The sequence below is a fragment of the Sorex araneus genome, chromosome 7 (genome assembly GCF_027595985.1).
Source record: "Sorex araneus isolate mSorAra2 chromosome 7, mSorAra2.pri, whole genome shotgun sequence".
NCBI classification, from domain to species: Eukaryota; Metazoa; Chordata; class Mammalia; order Eulipotyphla; family Soricidae; genus Sorex; species Sorex araneus.
Genome location: NC_073308.1, coordinates 6,386,031 through 6,411,619, shown reverse-complemented (window position 1 = coordinate 6,411,619; position 25,589 = coordinate 6,386,031). Strand labels below are relative to the sequence as shown.

The 25,589-nt window shown below is 43.8% G+C and overlaps 2 protein-coding genes across 5 annotated transcripts in view; both read left to right on the top strand.

The window, feature by feature from the left end:
• Positions 1-16,913: 16,913 nt before the first annotated feature.
• Positions 16,914-22,176, top strand: LOC129406554 (endogenous retrovirus group K member 10 Gag polyprotein-like). Its single transcript, XM_055144713.1, has 2 exons — positions 16,914-18,555; positions 22,052-22,176. Exons 1-2 carry the CDS (start codon positions 16,914-16,916, stop codon positions 22,174-22,176), a joined length of 1,767 nt encoding a protein of 588 aa, XP_055000688.1.
• Positions 22,177-24,921: 2,745 nt separating this feature from the next.
• The window catches only part of LOC129406604 (pleckstrin homology domain-containing family M member 1-like), a 42,280-nt gene continuing 41,612 nt past the window's right edge, over positions 24,922-25,589 (top strand). For 2 of the 4 annotated variants that reach the window (XR_008631100.1, XR_008631099.1), the window contains exon 1: positions 24,924-25,051. The gene's annotated coding sequence lies outside the window, so the exon portion shown is untranslated. Of the gene's footprint in view, positions 25,052-25,589 lie in introns of all 4 variants that reach the window. The other 2 variants (XM_055144948.1, XM_055144947.1) reach the window with 2 other exon arrangements.

The window sequence follows — 25,589 nt, the reverse complement described above, 5'->3', positions numbered from 1 at the left end:
GCATCTCTCTGATAATTAGTGATGTGGAACATTTTCTCATGTGCCTCTCAGCCATTTGGATTTCTTCTTTGGAAAAGTTTCTGTTCATTTCATCACCCCATTTTTTGATCAGGTTGGCAGTTTTCTTCTTGTGGAGTTCAACCAGTGCATTGTATACTCTTGTTATCAACCCTTTATCGGATGGGTACTGCATAAATATCCTTTCCCATTCTGTAGATTGTCTTTATATTTTGGTCATTGTTTCTTTTGAGTTGCAGAATCTTCTTAGTTTGAGATAGTCCCATTTATTTATCTTTGTTTTCACTTGCTTGGCCAGTGGCGTGTCAGCTTTGAAGATACCTTTGGCTTCAATGTCGTGGAGGGTTTTGCCGACCTTATCTTCAATGTACCTTAGGGATTCTGGTCTGATGTTGAGGTCTTTAATCCATTTTGATCTGATTTTTGTACATGGTGATAGATGGAACTCTAAGCCCATTTTTTTTTTGCATATAGCTATCCAGTTTTGCCAGCACAATTTGTTAAACATGCTTTCCTTGCTCCACTTCACATTTCTTGCTCCCTTATCAAAGATTAGATGATCATATATTTGGGGGTGTATGTCAGAGTATTCAACCCTATTCCATTGATCTGCAGCTCTGCCTTTGTTCCAATACCATTCTGTTTTAATGACTACCGCTTTGTAGTAGAGTTGGAAGTTGGGAGGTTGATTCCTTCCATTTTCTTTTTCCCAAGGATTGCTTTAGCTATTCGTGGGGGCTTATTGTTCCATATGAATTTCAGGAGCGCTTGCTCCATTTTTTTGAAGAATGTCAAGGGTATCCCTATAGGGATCGCATTGAATTTGTACAATACTTTGGGGAGAATTGCCATTTTAACAATATTAATTCTTCCAATCCATGAGCAGGGGATGTCTTTCCATTTCCTTGTGTCTTCTTTTATTTCCTGAAGTAGTGTTTTATAGTTTTCATTATACAAGTCCTTTACCTCCTTTGTTAAGCTGATTCCGAGGTATTTGATTTTTTGAGGCGCAATTGTGAATGTGATTGCTTTTCTCAGGTCACTTTCTTCTCTCTCATTATTTGCATATAGGAAAGCCATGGACTTTTGGGTATTGATTCTATAGCCTGAACTTTACTCTACGACTCTATTGTTTCTAGGAGTTTCTTGGTAGAGGTTTCAGGGTTCTCTAGGTATAGTATCATATCATCTGCGAATAGTGAGAGCTTGATTTCTTCCTTTCCTACCTGAATGCCCTTAATATCTTTTTCTTGCCTAATCACTATTGCAAGTACTTCCAGTACTATATTGAACAGAAGTGGAGAGAGTGGGCATCCTTGTCTTGTCCCTGTTCTCAGAGGGAAGGCTCTTAGTTTTTCCCCATTGAGGACAATGCTTGCCATAGGCTTGTGATAAATAGCTTTGACTATATTGAGGAAGGTCCCTTCTATACCCATTTTGGCGAGTGTTTTCATCATAAATGGATGCTGGATCTTGTCAAATGCTTTCTCTGCATCTATTGATATGATTATATGATTTTTATCTTTTCTTTTGTTGATATGATGGATTATGTTGATTGATTTCCGGATGTTAAACCATCCTTGCATCCCCGGGATGAATCCCACTTGGTCGTGATGTATGATCTTTTTTTTTTTTTTTTAAATTTATTTATTTTTAATTAGAGATTCACCGTGAGGGTACAGTTACATATTTATACATTTTTGTGCTCATACTTCCCTCATACAAAGTTTGGGAACCCATCCCTTCACCAGTGCCCATTCTCCACCACCCGTAAACCCAGTGTCCCTCCCACCCTCCCCAATCCCATCTCCCCCCCACCCCACCCTGCCACTGTGGCAAGGCATTCCCTTCTGTTTTCTCTCTCTAATTAGCTGTTGTGGTTTGCAATAAAGGTGTTGAGTGGCCGCTGTGCTCAGTCTCTAGCCCTCATTCAGCCCGCAACTCCCTTCCCCCACATGGCCTTCAACTACAATGTAGTTGGTGATCGCTTCTCTGAGTTGACCTTTCCCCGGAACGTGAGGCCAGCCTCGAAGCCATGGAGTCAACCTCCTGGTACTTATTTCTACAGTTCTTGGGTGTTAGTCTCCCACTCTGTTATTCTATATACCATAGATGAGTGCAATCTTTCTATGTCTGTCTCTCTCTTTCTGACTCATTTCACTCAGCATGAAACTTTTCATGCCCATCCACTTGACTACAAAATTCTTGACCTCCTTTTTTCTAACAGCTGCATAGTATTCCATTGTATAGATGTACCAAAGTTTCCTCAACCAGTCATCCGTTCTGGGGCATTCGGGTTTTTTCCAGATTCTGGCTATTGTAAACAGTGCTGCGATGAACATACATGTGCAGATGTTGTTTCGATTGTACTTTTTTGCCTCTCTGGGATATATTCCCAGCAGTGGTATTGCTGGGTCAAATGGGAATTCAATATCTAATTTTTTGAGTGTCGTCCAAATTGTTTTCCAGAAGGGCTGAACCAGTCGGCATTCCCACCAGCAGTGAAGAAGGGTCCCTTTCTCCCCACATCCTCTCCAACAGCGGTTGCTTTTGTTCTTTTGGATGTGTGCTAGTCTCTGTGGTGTGAGGTGGTATCTCAAAGTTGTTTTGATCTGCATCTCTCTGATGATTAGTGATGCAGAGCACTTTTTCATGTGCCTTTTGGCCATTCGTATTTCTTCCTTGGTAAAGTTTCTGTTCATTTCTTCGCCCCATTTTTTGATGGGGTTGGATGTTTTCTTCTTGTAGAGTTCAACCAGTGCTTTATATACCATTGATATCAACCCCTTATCTGATGGGTATTGTGTAAATATCCTTTCCCATTCTGTGGATAGTCTTTGGATTCTGGTCACTGTATCTCTTGCGGTGCAGAAGCTTTTTAGTTTAATGTAGTCCCATTTGTTGATCTCTGTTTTTACTAGATTGCTTAGTTCCGTGTCACCTTTGAAGATACCTTTATCTTCAATATCGTGGAGGGTTTCGCCGACCTTGTCTTCAATGTACCTTATGGTTTGTGGTCTAATGTTGAGGTCTTTAATCCATTTTGATCTGACTTTTGTGCATGGTGTCAGGTCAAGGTCTAAACCCATTTTTTTGCATGTGGTTGTCCAGTTGTGCCAGCACCATTTGTTAAAGAGGCTTTCCTTGCTCCACTTCACATCTCTTGCTCCCTTATCAAAGATTAGATGGTCAGATGTATGATCTTTTTGATGAGTTGTTGAATTCTATTTGCTAATATTTTGTTGAGGATCTTCGTATCTGTGTTCATCAGGGATATTGGCCTGTAGTTTTCTTTTTTTGTGGTGTCTTTGTTTGCTTTTGGTATTAGGGAGATATGAGCCTCATAGAAACTGTTTGGGAGGGTTTCTGTTTCTTCAATTTCCTGGAAAAGCTTGAGAAGGACTGGCAAAAGGTCCTCTTTAAATGTTTGGAAGAACTCTGTAGATGTCTATTTTGACTTCATTTACTTTCTACTATTTCCAGCTCTTCCAGAAACATTACTGGTGCCCACTCGAGCAAATCGATGAACAACAGGAGGACAGTGCTACAGTGCTACTTAGGGAACTGTATAAAGTTTCTGACTTCTTGAATGTCAAGTGTAACATTGTGTAGTTGGGTTTATTTTGGGGGGCAGTGGGGACAAACCCAGAAATGTTCAGGGGTTACTTCTGTCTCTATGCTCAGAGATCACTCCTGGCAGGAATTGGGGACCATCTGGGATGCTAGGGATCCAACCCAGGTCTGCCATATGGAAGGCAAGTGCCCTAGCTGCTAGACTATCTCTGTGACCAACCTTTACTGAAGAATTAAGAGTTCTTTTGGTAGTGGTGAAGTTTAGAGGGGGGGGGGGGTTAAGGGAAGTGAGGAAGAAGCATGGACTTGCAGAGAGTCCCAGACTGAGAACACGCGATCTAGGCATTAGGCACATTTAACACTTTTAGTTTTTCTTTTCCTCACCTAAAACAAAAAAGTTATTAGTATTTTATTCTGAATTTAGATTATTTGGTTTGGTTATTCTCTAAATAAAACTATTGCAGTTGGAGTAATGTGGTTATAATAGTACCAATGCTATTGGTCTTCATGTACAAAGTGAACTTCATCTGGACCACCGCTGAAATGCTGAGACCCCACAGTCTATACATTCTCTCTAGTCCGACTCTTCTCCCAGCCACCCCCAACAAATCCCCAAGTTTGATGTTCATCTTATGAAAGGTGATTCATAAATGACTGTTATGCTCACCTCTGATAAGGGAGTGATAGACTTGTTAATAGATGTTTTTAAAAATAACACTATATTTGTGTAAGAAGCTAAGTGATCTGATGTGCCCAATTGCTGATAGCAAATCAGATTCATAATATCCTGGCGTGAAAACACTTTTTTGTGTGTTTTATGTGTATGTGTGTTGCATGCATGCACCATACTCACTACTACCCAAAGGATACTCCCAGCAGTGCTTGGGAAACTGTTTTGCGGGGGGTTGAACGCATACCTCCCACATGAAAAGCATGTGGTGCAACCCATTGGTCTATTTTCCTGGGCCCCTAAAAGCACATTTTGGAAGTATTCAAGCTAAGGTCAGTAAACTTACTATGTGGAAAGATAGTAAAGGGCACCTGAGTGCTTCGTAGATGAAAGGGTTAAAATTCATAAAAGGCCCAGAGGTGGGGATGGTCTAAGAATCCAAGGAGCCCATGAATCATTAGAAGGGTTAAGTGGCAACCTCTGCCTAGAAAACCAGAAATTCTCAGGTTCTAAGCAAAACTTTCATAAGCCAGTATGACTTGTCTTGCCTATAAAATTACAAAAACACATGCAATAAAGTAGCTACACCTGTCCTGTGAAGAAAAGGGCACTTGAGATTTGTTATGTATAAAATTTGTTTACAAACTGCATTCTGTGGCTGAGCTCTCATCTGGAGGATCAGCACCTTGCCCAGAGTGTGGCACTCATTTGTGACCATTAATGTTAGCTCCCTCCCCCGTTCCATCCCTTTCTTCCATTCCTCTTAAGTCTTTAGGTCATGCATAGACTGCTAAGGTAATGACGTGACTGAGATTCTGACTTTTACCAAGGGAAATCGTTCTTAGAAATACAGGGAGTTTAACTCTGAATAAAACCAACGCAACTACTTAATCAGTTTAAAATGGATCATCAGTTATTAAAATAAAAAGGAAACAAATCAAAAAGCTATCAGCAAGCAATTCAGACTCACCACAGTGTGTGCCACTAGTAGGACATTCACTGTCACAATGTAGTTTGTCTTGCAGTCAACATCAACTATTATTTTTCAATTGGCAGAGGCATTAGGTTAGATGGCTAGGCAAGATCCTATGAATCAAAACACAGAGAATTAAGTGCAGAGTAAAGGAGTTAATTTAAATATGTAGAAGAGGCAGCCAAAGTCATTGTGCGGCTATTCAAAAAGTTCCTGAGAAATATGGATGAGGTGTTGCTCGAACTCTGTGGTGGTGGGAATCCAACTGGGAGGTGATGCATGAAAAGCATGTACCTTACTTTCTACTTTCTACTACCTTACGTACCTTACTTTCTACTTACCCTCTACTTTCACTTCAGCCTTCAGAAAATTGAGTTTTGTTTTTGGGTCATATCTGGTGGTACTCGGGTTGCTCTGGGCTCTGGGCTCAGGGATCATTCCTTGCAGGCCTCAGGGAACCATAGACAGTGCCAAAGATTGAACAAGGGTTAGCCACATGCAAGGCAAATACCTAACTCACTATCCTATCTCTCCAGCTTCCAGATAATCATAAAAATGCCAGTTATAACATGTGGAAATCTGAAAGTACTTTTCCAGACTATTAAAAAAAAAACAGCAGGGACTAGAGTAATAGTATAGTATTGAAGGTATGGCATTTGCTTTGAACACAGTTGACCTGGGTTTGATCCCCAGCATTCATGAGACACCAAAAGTGATTCTTGAGTATCTCAATTTAAAAATATTTTTTAAAAATAAAATTACACCTCAATTAAACATAGCTTAAGAAAAATAAACAAGCAGAGGTATGGTGCCACCAGCAGGTCAACCTGTACCTGCGGGGTGAGAGTATCAGCAGCCAGATGGACCCTTCTGGCTTTCTGATACCCCAAAATTGACACTGTACTTGTGGTTGAACCCCAACAACTTAGGGCCAAGTTTACCAAAACTAAACAGCCAAAAGTTTGTTATGTGGGAGCCACACCCACAAACAACCTTCGTCTCAGTTATACAAGCTCATTTATTGCTGTATTTCAGAGCCCCATAAATCTCGAAAGAGATTAAAAGCTGCAGTTAGGGCTGTTCGTGAGGCGCCCTACGGTCAAGCGGGCATACCCTGCAGGGCATATGCCAATAGTTTATTCCTCTGGAGAAGATGGAAACAAGGGCCACGATCCAGGGACACACGAAAGAATCTCTGGATCAGGAAGCTCTCTTCAGAGATGTCTCTAGACCTTAAGCCAGGCCAACTTCACTGGAGTGTCTCAGACAGAGGCTGCGCGTTCCCCCGGAGATCTCTCCGGCCCGTGGAGAGACAACAGTGGAAAGCGCTCCTAATTAGGTGGATTCCGTGAGGGTCCCGATCTGAAATAAGACTAGTGAGGTTAGTAAACAGGGGGCCCAAGACGACACATGCCGATCAAGGGCAACTTTATTAACTGCCACACTGGCTTTATACTTTTCTTAGCAGGGGGTTGGTACATAAGTTGTCAATCATCAGGGAAGTGTCTTCTCAGACCAAATAAGGAAAGGTTCGGGGTGTATTAGGTGGGCTTACAACATTCTTCAAGAGTAGATTGAGAAATAGTGGGGAGGGGAAGGCAAGGGTTTATCTGGCAGGAGCATCTGGCAGGAGGAAGGCACAAGGTAGAGGAAGGTATTCTACTTTAGGACTTTATGGCGTCTCTTAGTTAACTGCCCTGGGCTACTTTTACCTCTTGAGTTTGGCTATTTCCTTTGTCACAAGGGCACCTTTGCCTCAGGTCAAGCAAAGCTGGTAATGGAATTTTCTGGTTTGTCCAGGGTAAAGGTTTCGGGGTCCTCTTTTGTTCAGGGTCCTGAGCAGTCCCCAACAAGAGGCAAGTGTTATCTTTCCACCCATCACCTAAAAACCCCGGCAGCTTCCAACTTCCAGAAGCCAATGAGAAGTACAGTGTAGGATAACATTGGGTATGTCCTTTCAGCCTTGCTGCAGGGAACTTAGTTTACCTTAAAGCAATGTCCTTTTGTATGGACACAGGAAGACATTTAATATTAAGCTTAGTAGCTTGGGAGTTGATTGACTCCAATAATATTTACTCCTGGGCATCTGCTTTCTTGACTCAGTTTCCCTTAGTTCCTAGCACCCCAAAAGCAGGGTGTATATGAGGAACTGAATGGACTCAGGGCAAGCTGTGAGCTACCCTGGCATCAAAATGGGCCAGGCCAAAGTGCCACAATACTCAACTATAAGATGAGATCATGGTCATAGACAAATGCTGTCATGATCTAAAAGTAACGACGAGACTAGGACCTTGCTGGGGTTAGGAAGACTAACCTGACCTGAGGACTGTGGTCTGGAATATATAGTAACATGTCCTCAGGAAGAACCAAACTTTAAGTTTGATATATCTCTTACTGTGCTCATACAGGATGGCATTGCTAGAGATATTAGAAATAGATTTACTCCAACTATTTAAGTGGATTACTGGGTGAGGAAAGAAGAAAGCAACACACCCTGGACACCCTGGATGGTATTCTGCCCTTAAGCAGATCACCTAGTAATCTGGAGTAATCTCTTTAGATGAGATCTTGTCCTTGAGTTAATCTCCGGGAGGAGTGGTTTTACCCCTCTTTGTTGATTTGTTAATGTTCAACCCACCTTTGTGTCACCACCCTATGTGATTGCTATATAAACGAAGACTGTAAGAGCAGAAAGGGTCTGAGTCAGAAGTAAAGGTGAGAGTCAGAAGTAAGAGTCAGAGTCAGAAGTGAGAGCAAGAAGGACTCTAGAGACGGAAGCAGAAAGGCTCCAGAGAGAGAAGCAGAAGAGGTCCGGAGACAGAGATTGGGAGAGAGAACGGAAGAGATTAGAGGAGAGTCTACAGAGACAAAGTCAGAGATAGAGAGACAGACAGAAGAGAGCACAGCGGCACACACAGAAGCAGAGCTCAAAGGAGAAGCCATCCCTATCCGGTCCATACATAGCGGCTGGAGAGCACCAAACTCGAGCGGAGAGATAGAGAGAAAGAGAGAGAGAGAGAGAGAGAGAGAGAGAGAGAGAGAGAAAGAGAAAGAGAGAGAGAAAAAGAGAGAGAAAGCCGTCCCGAGAGCACTCGAACACACATCATCGCACCCTTCCATGTGCACGTTTATATTTTTTACACATGAGTAACATCCATTTGACATAATTCATTAGGAAGGAGTTCTCTTGGATTAACCCCATCAGAAACTATTCTGGAATGAGATGCACAGGCAGGGCATTTTTTTTTTATTTTATTCTGACATCACGAGCTTTTCTGTATGATGAGATTTTTAAGTGTCTTAATCTTTTTAAATTTTTAAGTCACACCCGGCAATGATCAGGGGTTACTCCTGGCTCTGCACTCAGGAATTAGCCCTGGCTGTGCTCAGGGGACCCTGTGGTATGCGGGGAATCGAACCCGGGTCGGCCACGTGCAAGGCAAATGCCCTACCCGCTGTGCTATCACTCCAGCCCCCAGGCAGGGCAATTTTTAACAATTAATCATGCTGCCTCTCTAGTAAGTCCAAATTGATATTGAAAGGCTTTTGCATTTGACGATGTAATTTATATGACTGTTCAGGTGTAAGAACAACATGAAATCTAAGAGCAAGGTCTGCTTGCTCATTGCCTTCAGATAAAGGACCCACCAACCCCGAATGGGTCCTGATATGTCCTATATAGACCCTACACGTCTCTGATATGTTCTATGTAGACCCCACAGGTCCGGGATTGCAAGCATTGCTGAATATTAATAAACAAAGTAACAACGGGAGAGGTACGCATTTGAGACAAAATGGCTGTTTCTACTGCTGGAAAACTTTTTGCTATATGGTAGCTATCCATAAAAATATTCAAAGGATCTTTTCATAATTGAAAAGTTTTCCAAATAGCATACAATTCACTCTTCTGAGTAGATGCAGTAGAAATAGAATACAACTTAAGTGGATCTTTCACAACTATGCTAGCAAATCCTTTAGAGATGAAATCAGTAAATACAGTTAAGGCATCTGCTATAGAAGTCTTTTTAACAACATGGGAAAAGATAAAAGATGTCTTTAAGGCAAATTGTAATAACTTATCACCAGGATGATGATTATTATAATTCAAGTATATACATATATTTTTGCTTTTGGGGTCACACCCAGAGATGCTCAGGGGCTACTCCTGGCTCTGCACTCAGGAATGACTCCTAGCGGTGCTCAGGGAACCATATGGGATGCTGGGAATCGAACTCAGGTCGGTCGTGTGCAAAGCAAATGCCCTACTTGCTGTGCTATCGCTCCAGTTCCCAATTCAATTATTTTTGCTGAGCAGGTTGAAGAGTCGCCTCTACATTTCGACTGCCAAGGAAGCTTCAGGAGTTAACTCCCTGGGGGATAAAGGATCAGAGTCTCCTTTTAACATATCAAAAGAGGTTTTCATTTCCTAGTAGCTCATTTTAAAGCAGGTCAAATCCAATTAATATCTCCAAGTAATTTTTATTAATTAAAATTTTCAAACAATCTCTCTGAATTTGCACTTTTTGTGGTACAATTCGGTCTTGTAATAATCTATATTTCAAATATTCATAGGGGGCTTTTCATTGGATTTTATCTGGTGCTAGTACAAGTCCCCATTTCTTTTTTTTTTTCTTTTTGGTTCACAACAGGTGATGCTCAGGGGTTATTCCTGGCTCAGCACTCAGGAATTTCTCCTGGCGGTGCTCCGAGGACCATATGGGATGCTGGGAATCGAACCTGGGTTGGCTGCGTGAAAGGCTTGTCAGCCCTACCCGCTGACAAGTCCCCATTTCTTAATATTATCTTGTAATGCCACATATGCTTCTTTTATTAAATATTCAGGGTTTTTTTTCTTTGCTTTTTGGGTCACACCTGACGAATGTACAGGAGTCATTCCTGGTTCTGCACTCAGGAATTCCCTGGCGATGCTCAGGGGACCATATGGGATGTGAACCCGGGTCGGCCACGTGCAAGGCAAACGCCGTACCCGCTGTACTATCGCTCTAGCCCCTAAATCTTCAGTTTTGGCAGCCATAAGAATATCATTCATATAACGTATTATAATGACCTGCTCAAATAATTTTCTTACGGGCTGAATAGCTTTAGCTACAAACTTTTGACACAAAGTGGGTTTTCATTCCTTGGGGTAAAACAACCCAATGATAAGGTTCATAAGATTTTGTAAATTAATGGTAGGAACACTAAAGGCAAAGCAACAACAGTCTTTTTCTTGCAAAGGTGTAGTAAAAACCAATCTTTTAAATCCAAAACAACTGTGTACTACAGACCAGGAATAGCAACAGGACTTGGCAGGCCGGCTGCAGAGCTCCCATAGTCTGCATATGTCATCAGCTGCTCTAAGATCTCATCGCCTCCTCCACTTACCAGATTTCTTTTTTATTATGAAAATTGGTGAGTTCCAGGGAGAATTAGAAGGCACGATATCTCCCAAATATAATTGTCCTTGAACTATTCTGCAGCAGCGAGATTTTCTTTATTAAGTGGCCACTGCTCAATTCAGACAGGTGTATCAGAAAGCCAAACTACTGGGTCTGCTCACTCGACAGTGACCGTGGGGGAAAATCCAGGGAGGGTGTGACCCAAACCACACCCATTTAATTTCCTTGAGGGTAAGACTATTATGCACACGGTTTCCTTGCACATTCAGTCTGACAGGAGATAGAGTAAATTCCCTGACATCCTCTCCTGCTGCTGTAGCCTTTGCAATCGCTTCCTCCCCCACAGATTGCCTCTCAGAATATGGAGGAAGAGGCGAGTATTTCCCTCTTGAGTCTTCTAAATAAGAATAACAGTTAATTTTTGTAATGGATCTTCTATAAGATCGTTAGTACTTTCTTCTTCTAAAACAGTTACTATAGGAGCTGTGGTAGTGGGAGGAGCCGAAGGGACTGTCCCCTGTTCTGCTCCTCCTTAGTTTCTATTTTCTCCCTTTTTTCTTCCTGGAAGCAGATCCCTTCCATAATTAATTTCCAGAGAGCAAAAGTATCTACTGGAGTTTTATCAGGACCACAACTATTAAAATACTGCTGGAGATCTTGATCTCCTTGTTTCCAAGTCTGCTCATTTAGAATTCCTTGGCTAAGTATGGAGAAACTGTAAAAAACTAAGGCACACCGAGGGGCGTGTGCACTCGCGGGCTCTCCGGGAGGCTCTGTCTCACCACCCGCGTTCGGTGCTCTGGAACCGCTGTGTGTGCTGTCGGTCAAGGGCAGGCGACGGAAGGAAGAAGGACCAAGCTGGTTGCTGATTAGTTACCGTTTATTCAATCTTCCATCTTTCCCATCTCCCGCACTTCTCGCTCCCTCCTCTCTCTGGATCTACTGTCGCATCTCTCGCTTCTCTTGTCTCTCCTCTTGTCTCTCCCACCTTGCCCTTTAGGCTACCCCATCCAGGTAGCAAAATCAACATAAGAAAGCCCTTCCTGAGGGCAGGGCGTTCCAAAGCCCTTCCTGACTCTTAAGGTTTTTTTCCTTTCCTTAGTCCAAACACTTAATAACATTTTAATACTAGTTATTTTTGTATGGGCATAGCAAGAGATACATTGAGGCATGCAAGGCAGTTCTCCTGGCAACATCTTGCCAGACTCAACTACAGCACTCAGGCCAGATTAATCATTCCTAACCCTAGCAGGGTCCAAATCTAGTTATCACTGTTTGGATCATGACAACATTTGTTCATGATCAAGCTCTTAACTTATAGTTAAGCATTAGGCACTTTGGCCAGGCCCATCTCGATGCTGGGGTAGCACACAACTCACCGCTTGCCCTGGGTCCGTCCCGTCCCTCGTCGGGACCCTGCTTTTGGGGTTGCTAGGAAGTAAGGGCAGCTGAGGCTTAGGTCCAGAGAACAGATGCCCAGGAGGAAAATATCATGTAGAGTCAAATGACTCCCAGGTTACAAGAGCATAGCATTTGCTAAGTCTTTCTGTGTCCATACAAAAAGGACATTGGTCTGAATAAACTATGCAGAGGACTCAAGGAGAAGAGAAAAACATTATTTACAAGTCAAGAGAACACTAAGAAAGAAGCTACAAATCAACAAAGAAGAATGGGAGCACTGTAACGGGAGTAACCCAATAAACCTAAACTACCTGAGGCTATGTTATCCTACAGAAACAGTATGTACATGCTGCAAAAAAGTTACAATCTGACTTTCTTTTACTTAAAATCCTCCAATTTGAATCATTAAAGCAAGCGTCTGTGCAAACAATTTTTAATTTCTTTTCTTTTATTTTTTTTATTATTTTTTTTATTTCCCTCATACAAAGTTCGGGAACCCATCCCTTCACCAGTACCCATACTCCACCACCAGTAAACCCAGCATCCCTCCCACCCTCCCCAATCCCATCTCCCCCCCACCCCACCCTGTCACTGTGGCAGGGCATTCCCTTCTGTTCGCTCCCTCTAATTAGCTGTTGTGGTTTGCAATAAAGGTGTTGAGTGGCCACTGTGCTCAGTCTCTAGCCCTCATTCAGCCCGCAACTCTCTTCTCCCAAATGGCCTTCGACTACATTATAGCTGGTGATCCCTAATGGAATACTATACAGCTGTTAGAAAAAAGGAGGTCATGAATTTTTTATTTAAGTGGATCGGCATGAAAAGTTTCATGCTGAGTGAAATGAGTCAGAAAGAGAGAGACAGACATAGAAAGATTGTACTCATCTATGGTATATAGAATAACAGAGTGGGAGACTAACACCCAAGAATTTTTAATTTCTTAATCGTTGCCCCATTTCCCCCCCTTTCTCAACAATAACTGTCCCTCCCCGGACTTCCTTACCTTATTCTACAGCTGCCTTGTCTTTTCCACACCTCACACACCTCTGTTCCTCTTGCCCCTCATTCTGGCACGACTTAATGGGCCTGCAGGCTGTCAAAGGAATGGGTTAAGAGGGAAGATGAGGATCTTAAAGAGACGAATAAGTGGTTGAGAGGGCTGAGTTCTGGAACAGCAGCCTGGATCTTTATTTCAGGCAGCCTTTTCTACATCTCTATCAGGAACTTGGCAAGCATAACCATCCACTGTAATTGCAAAAAGCATATTCCTAAGATCATACATTTCTTTGATCATAACAAAATACAGTGGGGAACAACCTGATCATTCCTAAACCTTTTAATGATTAGCAGACCATACAGCTACTTGTGTGTCCTACTCATCTATTAACACATCTATATCCTGTTAACTGCTCAGCAGGCTAAGGTTGGTAATCTTTTAACTTCTCTATAGGCTTGGGTTGGTGATATCATAGCTTCTCTGCATACTAGGAGTGGCAGACAGTTATCTATGCCAAGTATTCTAAGCCCTCTGTCTGAGGCAGCTCCCAGAGCTACATCCAAATAAGGATCCTGCATGAGCAGGTAGCTCCCCGCTCACACCACCTGGAAATTTTATTTTCTGAAGAGGCTCTCAGAATTTCCTATAAAATACTTATTTTCTCATTTTAAAATGCATACATGAATCAGTCCAGCGATGGACTTGGGAATTAAAGCCGAAAAGGTCAACGTTCATGTAACCAATAAAGGCCATAAAGGCCGTTGGCAGAAAATGCAGGACTGAAGCTGGAATCTCTCCCCGAGGCAGGGATGAGGTCCGAGAGGAATGGATGGGATGGGAGGATGGGAGGCTCTCCTGTGCTCCCAGAATAATCGCTCCTGAAGAGCTGTAAAAGCCACCATCCTCCAGCAGGGATGAGTATTAAAGCAAATCACAACCAGTTCCGTTGTTCTTTCCAAGGGCTCCCCAAGTGCCACAGCAGTTAATGACAGCAGACTCAACTCCTACCCCTACTTACAGTCACACTCTTGGGCTCTTGAAATGGCCAGAACTTTTGCAGCAGTGTCTACCTCTACTGTTGATACTAAGGCCTGTCTGTTTTCCCAACTCACAAACTTATTCACAAGAGCATGCCCTAACGTGGTATTCAGGTGCTCCTCCCTTAAAACCTAGTTAGATTCACATGGGTTTTTTGACTTGTTTTCTCTTAAAAACAAACTAAACAAAAAATGTCATTTTTAAGACTCAGAAGAGAGCTCTTGCCTTACAGGTGACTGAGCCATATGGAGTTCACTCTCAGCACCACCTCTGGTCCCGCAACCCCAGTAAGGAGTCACCCCTGAACACAGAGCAATTAGTACCCCCTGACCACCACCAGGTTCAGGACCATGCCCCACATCACCAAAAACTAAACAAACCAAAACCCCTCAGTCCTCAGTGAGCAGGATGCTGGGAGGCACAGAGTAAAGAAGAATGTGTGAGCAGTAGTTGACTAAGATGACCTTTCTCCACCTCGATTTCAGAAAACATTGGTGGAGGGATGGGAGTAAATAGTCCAGTGGGTAGGGCACTTTTTTTGCACACAAGTGACCTGGATTGGATCCCTGACCCTGCACCTTGCCAATAGTGATCTGTGAGCACAGAGCCAGGAGTAAGACATGGATAGGTGTGTTTCCAAAGAAAATTAAGAAAAGAGGGGGCAGAGAGATAGTACAATGGGAAAGGTGGTGGTCTTGCACGCAGCTGACTTGGTTTGATCTCTGGCATCCCACATGGTCCCCAAGCATGGTCAGGAGTGACTCCTGAGTGCAGAGTCAGGAGAAACCCCTGAGCATCTCCAAGTGTGTTCCCAAAACCAAACATTGGTGCAGCCAGGTACTGCCGAGGTTCTCCTCGGTCCACTGGACTCATCCCAGCTGCACATACCCCACCTTCCGTGAGATAGATGCGTGGTAGCAAGAACCCCAGCAGCAGTGGAAGAAGCACAGATCTCCCTCTCCAACACAGATATTCATAACCTTTAGATACTCAAAAATAATCGTCTTTCGGGGCTGGAACAATAGCACAGTGGGTAGGGCATTTGCCTTGCACAGGGCTGACCTGGGTTCGATTCCCAGCATCTAATATGGTCCCCCGAGCACTGTCAGGAGTAATTCCTGAGTGCAGAGCCAGGAGTATCCCCTGTGTATCACCGGGTGTGACCCAAAAAGAAAAAAAATCATCTTTGATACATCGCCCTGTGAAATTGCAAGCCAGGAAAAGTTAAATACATTAGTGAGGGAAATTAGCAGTGAGCCTGATTTGATCACCTACTGAAAAGAACATCAGTGCTGACACTCTGGTCATATGAAATGGGTGCAGTTCGAGGAGCCTTGAGCCAGCATGTTCTTCGGGTTAGTGTGCTGAGCGAACTGCCCATCCCTTCCTTGTCAGGCCTCTCAGTTTGTGGATGCGGAGCAAGAGACGCTGTTCTCTAGACAGTCAGTGCTCAAGTGCTCAAGCTCACATATCCAAACTTGATGTAAACCACATGAGCTGGGGTTTAACTCCGAAGTCTCTCAACTCTCACCCCGCCCTGCAGGGAAGGATAAGTTGGGGCTGCCATCAAAGGTCACACAGGCTGCAGAGATTGCCTTCACTGGCTGAGCACAGGGTTTGCATGCTGGAGGCTGGGGTTCGATCGCAGCACCGCATGGTCCCTGAAGCACTGCCTGGAGTGACTGTTTCCCAACCACAGACCTGAGGGAGATCTCCACTCCCCACCTCGAAAAAAAGGGGTCCACTGTACTAATGATTTATTCGTATTTTTATTATATGTCAGGGAGGTTATTCTGGGTCTCTCCTCCTGATTAACTTCATCTCTCCTGATACTCTCCAAATCTATCCACATAGCAGCAGATTACTTGCTATCATCTTTTCTTTCATTCTCTTTTTTTAATTGAATCTTTTTTATTTAATTTTATCTGTAACTTTTATTGAAAGTTACAAAGCTTTCAGGTTTTAGTATGTCATACAATGATCAAACACCCATCCCTTCACCAGTTCACATGTTCTACTGTAGTGGGATTGCTTGGAGCACATAGACTAGAGACTAGAGACCAGCGTGGGACAATGAACTTTGTATGACCTGCACTGGGGGCTTGGGAGAGTCCTGTGCAGAGGGCCTCTTGAAAGAGGGGCCTTGAAAGTAAAACCTACCAGCAAGATAAGCAGGGCACATCCTGCCCGTACATACTTCTCGTGCTCTAAGTAACCTTGGGAATAATTTGACTTGGTATTTTTAATGAGAACATCTTGAGACAAACACAAAATATGTCTGACCCATGAGAACATCTTTGGACTTGGCTACGTGCCTGGGCCAAGGTATGCAAATAATATAAAACTGCTTGCTTGAGAATAAACGGGGCCTTCAGCCTCGATAGCTGCTGGTCAACACATCATCTCTGAGTCGGTGGTCTTCCTTCCGGAGCTGGCCTCCGGCAGCTGGCGCCCCGAACAGGGACCCCCGAGACCCCCGGGGAAGAAGAGAAGAAAAAAGAAGTAAGCGCTCGGTAAGTGGGCGCGGGGACAAAAAAAAAAAAAAGAAAGAAGTAAGCGCTCGGTAAAGTGGGCGCGGCGCTCGGTAAAGCGGGCGCGACAAAGAAAAAAAAAGGGGGTAAGCGCTCGGTAAAGTGGGCGCGGCGCTCGGTAAAGCGGGCGCGACAAAGAAAAAAAAAGAGGAAGTAAGCGCTCGGTAAAGCGGGCGCGGCGCTCGGTAAAGCGGGCGCGACAAAGAAAAAAAAGGGGGTAAGCGCTCGGTAAAGCGGGCGCGGGGAAAAAAAAAAAAAGGAAAGAATGGGGCAAGCTTCAAGCAGCAGTCCTTTTATTCAAGTATTGAGAGCGTCCATGGAGGCGCGGGGAGCTGCTGTCGGGCAGGGACAGTTAACCAGATTTATAAAATTTGTAAGAGAAATATGCCCTTGGTTCCCAGAAGACGGGAAGTGGAGGCTATTATGCCGTGACGGATCTCGTGATAGCCTTCGGAGAATAAAATCTGACACTCAGATTGATAAAAACTTAGAGCAGAATGCTACTGCAGAACTTCATATTTATGACACCTCTGAGCAAGGATGTGAGGAAAACAATAAACCTGTAATCCAGAAACTTTACCCTGCTTTACCTGAGGAAGTGAGTGAGGAAGAATGGCAACAATTCAATGACCAAGTAGAAGGTTGTAATGGGGAAATTATTGGAGCAGCTCAAACTATTTCGTTACTGACTCAGCTCAGGAACGAAATTCAGAATATTGCTGAAGCTGTACGAAGATTGCAGGAACCCTTGCAAGGGAATCCTGATTTTGAGAGAGCTTTCCAAAGAACTTTTCCACCTCTTAATGATGAGGAGGAGTTTCCTCCTACTCCCCCAGGAACTTTTCCTGAGCCATACAATTCTGAGCAAAAAGGGGGACCCCCTGAAACAAAAAACAATAAAACCATTGTAGAACCTCTCTTGAAGGTTCTTCCTTCTGCCCCTCCATTTTCAGACCCAATAAAAATTCAGGCTCCTAAAAAGGAGATGGGACCCATTGTCTCATGCGGTGCCCCAAAGTTACAGAAATTTGCAGGCGCCATTCAGCAATCCGTCTCCTTACCTATGTCTGTGCCTAAAAGAACGGGCATGGATGAGATAATGTCTCCGTTACAATTGACATTACATGAGGCCAGGCAAGCCGGAGAAACTTTAGACGGTTTTGAAGAAGCCAGACTGGCTTTCCCTGTGACTGAAGTGAATGGCCACAGACAATATCATGTTTTACCTTTTAAACAATTGAAGGAATTAAAAAGTGCCTGTGATCAGTACGGACCAAACGCTCCTTTTACTGAGACAATTCTTTTCATGATTGCCCAAGAGGCTCTCCCACCTTATGATTGGAAAACTATTGCAAAATCTGTTTTAAATGGAGGGGATTTTTTAGCATGGAAGTCAGAATATGCTGACTTGGCTACCCGGCAAGCAACTATAAATCAGAGAAATCAGATTGGAATTGACTTTGATATGCTTACGGGAACGGGAGCCTACCTGACTCCCGACACCCAACTAAATTTTCCCGTCCAGTACTATGAACAGGTACGAGATATTGCAATGGGGGCGTGGAGAAAACTCCCTAAAGGAAGGGGCTCTCAACGTACAGCAGAGTTGTCAAAAATCAGACAGGGACCAGATGAGCCATTCGCAGATTTTTGCTCTCGTTTAGTCCAAGCCGCTTCTAGAATGATAGAGGATGAAACTGCTGCACAAATTATAGTAAAGCAGTTAGCTTTTGAAAATGCTAACACAGCATGCCAGGCTGCTATTAGGCCATGGAAAAACCAGTCAAATCTCAGTGACATGATCAGGTTGTGTGCAGATATAGGCAGTAGCTACATACAAGGCATGAGTTTTGCTGCTGCTATGAAAGGAGTGCCTCTGGTTAATATCGTGCAAAAACAATTCGGTCGCGGCTTAGGACGGAGAGCTATTGGGGCTCCAGGAAATTGCTTCGGTTGTGGTAGAGCAGGACACCAAATAAAAAATTGCCCTCAGAGACAGCAACGGCAAGGACAGACGTCCCCCGGAAATCCTCCGGGGAACGGTACTCCTGGGTTATGCCCTCGGTGCAAGAAAGGGAATCATTGGGCTAGTGTGTGCCGTTCAAAAATTGATATTAATGGAAGGGCTCTGCAATCGGGAAACTTTTTTCGGGGCCCTCCCCGGGCCCCGAAACAAATTATAGGGGCAGCTCAGACTATTCCACTGCTGACGCAGCTTAGAAGTGAAATTCAGAACATTGCTGATGCAGTAAGAAAAATGCAAGAGCCCCTGCAAGGGAATTCTGATTTTGAGAGAGCTTTTTTGCTCTCTAGATTACCAGCAACCCCATTGTCAGGGGGATAAGACCAAAGATAGTGTGGACATCTGTACGGCAGGTTCAGGAATTTCAGTGTGAATGTGGTGAGTAGGTGCGCACCCGTGTGAAAGAAGGACCGGTCCGAGCGAGTGCAGGAGTGTGCTTAGTACGTGTGCCTTTAGTGTGTGTGTATTTGTCTCATTATCTTTCTCTTAGTTCTGCTTATTATCAGCAGAGAAGGCAGGAAAATGCAAGACCATGTGGTTAAGTGTTTAATAATATCAGGAATGAAAAAAAATATATCACTAAGGTAGCCTATCCCCAAATCTGATAAGATACTAGTTCCCTGCCTCAAAACTAGTCTTGACCAAGAAAGAAAAATGCTAGCATCTGACCACCTTAAGTTTCAACAATTTTGGAAAAGTTTTGCCGGCTTATATAAACAAAAGCGCTTTCTAGACCCATTTTTAACAGACAGGGAACTGGCTGGTCAGGCGGGGAAACGGGGAGCAATGTTCCCAATCGGCCGACAGGGCTTAACTTTGCCCTGGGGACTGCTCCTTCCTTTCTCCGTCTGTCCGTTTTCTCCCTGCCATTTCTGAAAGGTCAGATCGAAAGATCAACTGCAGACGTGTGCACATGTATGTGTGGTGTTTTTAGTGAACTAATTGTCTGTCTGTCTGTCTGTCTATCTGTCTGTGGAACACTCGAGTGTTAGAGCTAGTTTGAAGTCAGTAATTCTTAGACCTGGGCAGACAAAAATCAAGAGAGATCAGAGTGATATGAAGCCCAGCAATTTAAAAGATCTAGGTATTTTTGGAACTTGTTAGATCAGGTTAAACAAAGATTTCTAATTAGAATGTGGCGCCTACAACAAAATTGAAATTTTTAGTCTAAATTTCTTATTGGAAGAACATTAATAGTTGCTAACAGTTGAAATTCTTTTGAATTCCAGTATCTGTACTATCTAGAAAAAGCTACAGAACTAGAGCCAGAAAACTAAAAAGTGAAATAAGAATTCAGAGAGTGCAAGGCTTTATCTTACAAGCCTCAGTCAATTTTAATGAGGAATTTAGCTGTTTTTCAAGCAACAGAGGTACAGAAACCCTCAAAATAAACAAAGTTTTCTTCTGTTTCCATAAACATTTGACAGTCCAAATGTTTTTTTTTTCTATGCTATTATCAAAGTTTGGTTAAAAAAAATGTATATATATATATGTGTGTGTGTATATATATATATATATATATGTATATGCCCATAGGGCTCTTTCTGTGTTTGAAAGCATGTTTGTATTGTAGAATTGTTAAAATTAGAAAGCTCATGATTTGAACTAAAGTACAAAAACTATCAAAATTAAGTCAAAGAAGTTTTTACCGTGTTTCACAAAAATTGATGGTCCAAAAGTCTTATGCTATTATACCAATGTATATATTTATATCTGCACTGGGTTAGAATTATTTGACCTAGAGAATCTTGTGAGTTGAAATAATTGTGATCTATGAAAACAGGTTCAAAGAATAATGCTTCAGTTAAAATATTATTTTCTAGAGTTGCAAAATTGGTTGAAAAACTCATTGTACCTGTGTTTTATTTGATCTCTGAGACTTCTAGTAACTAAAATTTTAAAGCTACTTAGCTCAGGATTATAAGGGGTTAATCTCAGTTGTCACTTTGGGAGTTTCTAAAGATTTTCCCTGGATCCACCCCCCCCCTGCATTCCCAGCTCAGCAAGCTCTGCCTCAGTCAGATATGCAGACCCTCCCTAAGACTTGCTAATTTAGCTTGTTAACTCTTCTAGGTATTTGGCTATTGCAACCTTGTAAATGAGAAAGGGCTTGGGAAACAACTGATCCTTATATTTGCATTAAAATCTGATGAACACAAAAAAAAAAAAAAGAAAAAAAAAGAAATGGTGGGAAACCTCCTTGTAGGAGGAAAGGTCTCTGCTTATATTTTAACAGATGACAGACCTACTAATCCATTCTGGATCCTACTACGGCCTCATCTGGAGTAAAATCCATCCTCCTGGCTCAGTCTCCAGACCACCTGAGACTCCAACACTCCAAACTTCAGCCTAGAGCAGATCTCAGCTGGAAGTCACAAGAAAATCTAAAGAAGACTCAGCAAAACAGAACCCAAATGGGGAAGCACAGGCTGAATTGGCCTGAGGACTTAGTCTGGGATTTACGGTACCAACCTAATCCTGAACTTCAGAGAATTTTGTACACCAGTGTAGAATCCTTACTGTTTCATGGTAATCTATGACTGTTTTAATCTTAAAAATTGTTCCTAGAAATCAGAATTCTAAAGATGTCTCCAGGTTAATATATGTTGTAAGAACTTTAGTTGTGAGTATCTTTAAAACTTTTTGAAAATCTATAAGAACCGATATAATGTTTGTGACTGCAGAGTAGTTTTGCCATGTTAAATAAGATGATTGTCAACTTGTGTCCAAACTTGTGAGATCATGTTGTACCAATCTCAGTGAGTTTAAACTTGTGGGATAACTATAGATGTATGTCTTAAGTCAGTGAAAAGTAGAAAAGCAAAGTGTAATTGTTTTTGAAATGGAAAAATTACAGGATGTAATGGATGTCACACATGAGCCTTCTTTTGGCCGTTTAAAATATGTTCATGTTGCAGTTGACACCTTTTCAGGCTATGTCTGGGCAGCACCCCTGCCTGGGGAAAATGTAACACAAGTACAAAAATTTTTATTTCAATGTTTTTCTGTTATGGGCTATCCAAAGCATTTAAAAACTGATAATGCTCCTGCTTATACATCTACAGCCATGAAAAAATTCTGTGCTACTTTTTCTATCCAACATAGTTTTGGAATTCCATATAATGCTCAAGGACAAGGCATAGTAGAACGTGCTAACCGTACTATTAAACAGTATCTTTATAAAATAAAAAAGGGGGGAATAGGAATACTGAATAAATCCCCTCAAACTATTATATCTCATATACTCTTTATAATTAACTTTTTAATTTTTTCGGATGATCAATCCACTGCCGCTCAACGCCTATGGCAAGTACACAAAACAAAACAAACACATCCTTTAGTTTTATGGAAGGATGTAATCACTGGAACTTGGAAGGGCCCCGATCCCGTTCTTATGTGGGGAAGAGGGTATGCTTGTGTTTTTCCAACAGACGCTGACTCTCCTATCTGGATCCCAGAACGACTCATTCGACATGCCGAGGGAATTTCTCCGTTTGCAACACCGCTTGGGAAGTTTGTGACTGGGCACCATCCAATGACAGGTGTGAACCTGTAAACCTAGTTGGAGGAATATGGACTGGAAATAATAAGACTTTTCAAACATCCCTCTGGAAGCTTGTGGCATGTATGTCTCCTGTGACATTAGGACGTGCTGGTATCACCTCGGATGTAGAAGGACAGTATAACAGTACCGATGTAACTGTTCAAGCTTGTGTGCCCGAGCCGTATGCCTTGATTATAGGAAATCTTACTGTTAGTATTTTAGATTCAGTATACAATGTATCCTGTTTTAACTGTACCTTGACTAACTGTATTAGAGGAATTTCTCCTCACTCTACTATGTTAATTGTTAAACAACCCTCCTTTGTGTTATTACCTGTTAATCTGTCTGTTCCCTGGTATTCTGAGAAAGGAGCTATGCTTTTTGCATCTACTTTACAAGAATTAACTCGATCTAAGCGCTTTTTAGGTATGATGATTACAGGAGTAGTGGCTTTGGTTACTATGATAGCTAGCACCACAGTGGCTTCCGTGGCTTTAGTGTCAGGCGTGCAAACTGCTGAATATGTGAATAATTTAGCTAGAAATGTCTCACTTGCTTTTACCACCCAAGAAGATTGGGATTCTAAAGTGGAGCAACGTCTGAATGCTCTTTATGACACTGTCAATATACTAGGTGATGAACTTTTGCAACTAGAGACTCATACAAAATTAAGATGCCATTATCAGTTTCCTTCAATTTGTATTACTTCTACAATTTATAATGACACTCTTTTCCCATGGCACAAGATAAAAAATCATCTATATGGTATTTGGCATGATACTAATACTTCTTTAGATCTACTTTCCTTGCATCAAATGATAAAAAGTATTCAAGATGCCCCATCCTTGGATAAAACATTTGTCCAAGAAGCTCAGGCATTTGTACAAGCGCTTAAACAACGATTTCCCCCATTTTCTCATTGGCTGTATTCTCTTGTCGGTATTGCTTCTGCTGTTTTGATCTTGATTGTATTAATTGCTGTTAGTTGTGTTTGTCTCTGGGTGCTCCTGACTATGGCCAAAACTTCAGCAAAAAGAATTCGGAAACTGCAATTAGAAAATGAGGCTCGTTCCTTATGAAATAAAAAAGGGGGGACTGTAGTGGGATTGCTTGGAGCACATAGACTAGAGACTAGAGACCAGCGTGGGACAATGAACTTTGTATGACCTGCACTGGGGGCTTGGGAGAGTCCTGTGCAGAGGGCCTCTTGAAAGAGGGGCCTTGAAAGTAAAACCTACCAGCAAGATAAGCAGGGCACATCCTGCCCGTACATACTTCTCGTGCTCTAAGTAACCTTGGGAATAATTTGACTTGGTATTTTTAATGAGAACATCTTGAGACAAACACAAAATATGTCTGACCCATGAGAACATCTTTGGACTTGGCTACGTGCCTGGGCCAAGGTATGCAAATAATATAAAACTGCTTGCTTGAGAATAAACGGGGCCTTCAGCCTCGATAGCTGCTGGTCAACACATCATCTCTGAGTCGGTGGTCTTCCTTCCGGAGCTGGCCTCCGGCATTCTACCACAAGAACCCCAGTATATCCCCTACCCCCCACCTTGCCTGTGTGGCAGATGATTTTCACTTTACTCTCTCTTTACTTTCATTACATTCAATTTTTCGACAGAAGACCCACTATTATTATTTGGAGTTTTCCCTCAACTACTAGACCTGCCGAAAAGGCATCATTAGATCATTTGTTTCCTATTGCTGATAATGAAGAGCATATGATGGCCACATGATTTTGGATTTCTGGTATTTTAATAATTAAGTCCAGAGGGATTTCTGCCAGAAGCTACTGTGTTCTGAGATTGGTTTGTGTGCCTCTGGGATCATGGCTGTTCAGGAGCTGAGGAGCCATTCATTCATGGCCACCACTGGGGGTCTCCTCAGGGCAGAGAGCAGTGCTGGTTCTGCTTCCCCACATCCCGAGAGTTCCCAGCGCCCCGTCACTGCAAGCTCGTACCTCTCTGTGCAATAGACTCTTAAAAATGGCAGTCACCACGCCACCAACGAGGAAGAAAGGCAGAGGGACAAACACCATTCCCCTCCCAGGGCAGCACAGGGCCGAAGCTTAGTTCAGAGTCCAAAAGCATTTTTTGCCATAAACTGCTGGGTTCTGGGATTGGTTTCTGTGCCTCTGGAATCATGGCTGTTCAGGAGCTCATCTTTTCTTAGAGTTGAGCAGTATTCCATTCTGTAGATGTACCTTTAAAGACAGTTTCTTTAACCAGCCCTCTATTCTTGGACATTTGGGTCTGTTCTAGATTTTGGCTATTGTGAATAGTACTACAAAGGGTGCAAATGACTTGGGTCTTTGGGACAGATGCCAAGCAGTTGACTGTGAAATATCGCGGGGGGCGCTCAGGGCGCGCTCCGGGTATAAGGAGTGGGGAAGACACGTTTTCCTGAGAGCCCCCTGGGCAGGAGAGTGATTGAGTTCTGTTGGTCCCCAGCGCCAACACCCTGGGAAAGCAAAGACGGGCGGCTTCACAAGTGGGCAAGCTTCACTCACGGAAGCCAGGACGGCCCCATCCTTATGCAGAAGGTGGCCAGGCAAGGGAAGGTAGCCAGTAGGATCTAGTCCCAATGGGACACCTCAGGCAGCTGACAAGCCCTACTTGGGGGTGGGGCAGGTCCGCAGCCTCCTCAAGGATCTGGGGTGAACCGCCTACCCGCTGGCCCCGCCCCCTGATCTCGTCGGGGCTCCGCGATTGGGCCGTCGCGTGAGGGCGTGGCCGTACGTCCAGACCCCAGGCTAGTGTCCTCGCCACAGGCGCCGCTTTTTGTTGTCTGGGGCTGGGAGGCCGCCACCACATTTGGGGGCGAAGCGGGGGGGCTGCGGCTATCCTGAGCGCCGGTCAGCGCCTTCCGGCTCCCTGTGGTGAGTGACGACTGAGGGGGAGAGCGGGGGGCGGGGGAAAGCTAAGCGGCGGCGGGACAGCCCCCGCGGAGCCCCCCGGGCGCCCGCCCCGAGCCCGGCATCTGCCAGCCCCTTCCCCACCCGAGCCCGCGAGCCCGCGAGCCCGACCCCGGCCCGCCGCCGCCCCGCCAGGCACATCTCACCCCGCGACCCTGGGGACCACCCTCGCCGCTCTGCCCCTCGCGGGTTCGGCTCCCTTAGCCCAGTTTCCCTCAGGTCCCTGCAGTGCACCCCGAGGCCTGCCCCGGGACCCGGGTTCCATCCCCGCGGCATCGCGTATGGGATTCCTGAGTGCGGAACGTAGGGCTGAGCCCTGAGCACTGTCGGGTGTCTACCCCAAAAAAGCCAAAATCCAAGGTCCCCTCCTCCAAGCCCCCCCTCCACCTCCGCTGGCCCCCACGTTTACCAGCACAGCCAAGGCTAGTGGCCGGTGGAGCCCAGCGCTTTCGTGACAACCTGGACCAGCCCTTAAATGTGCCCGAGCTCAGCGCCTCACTCC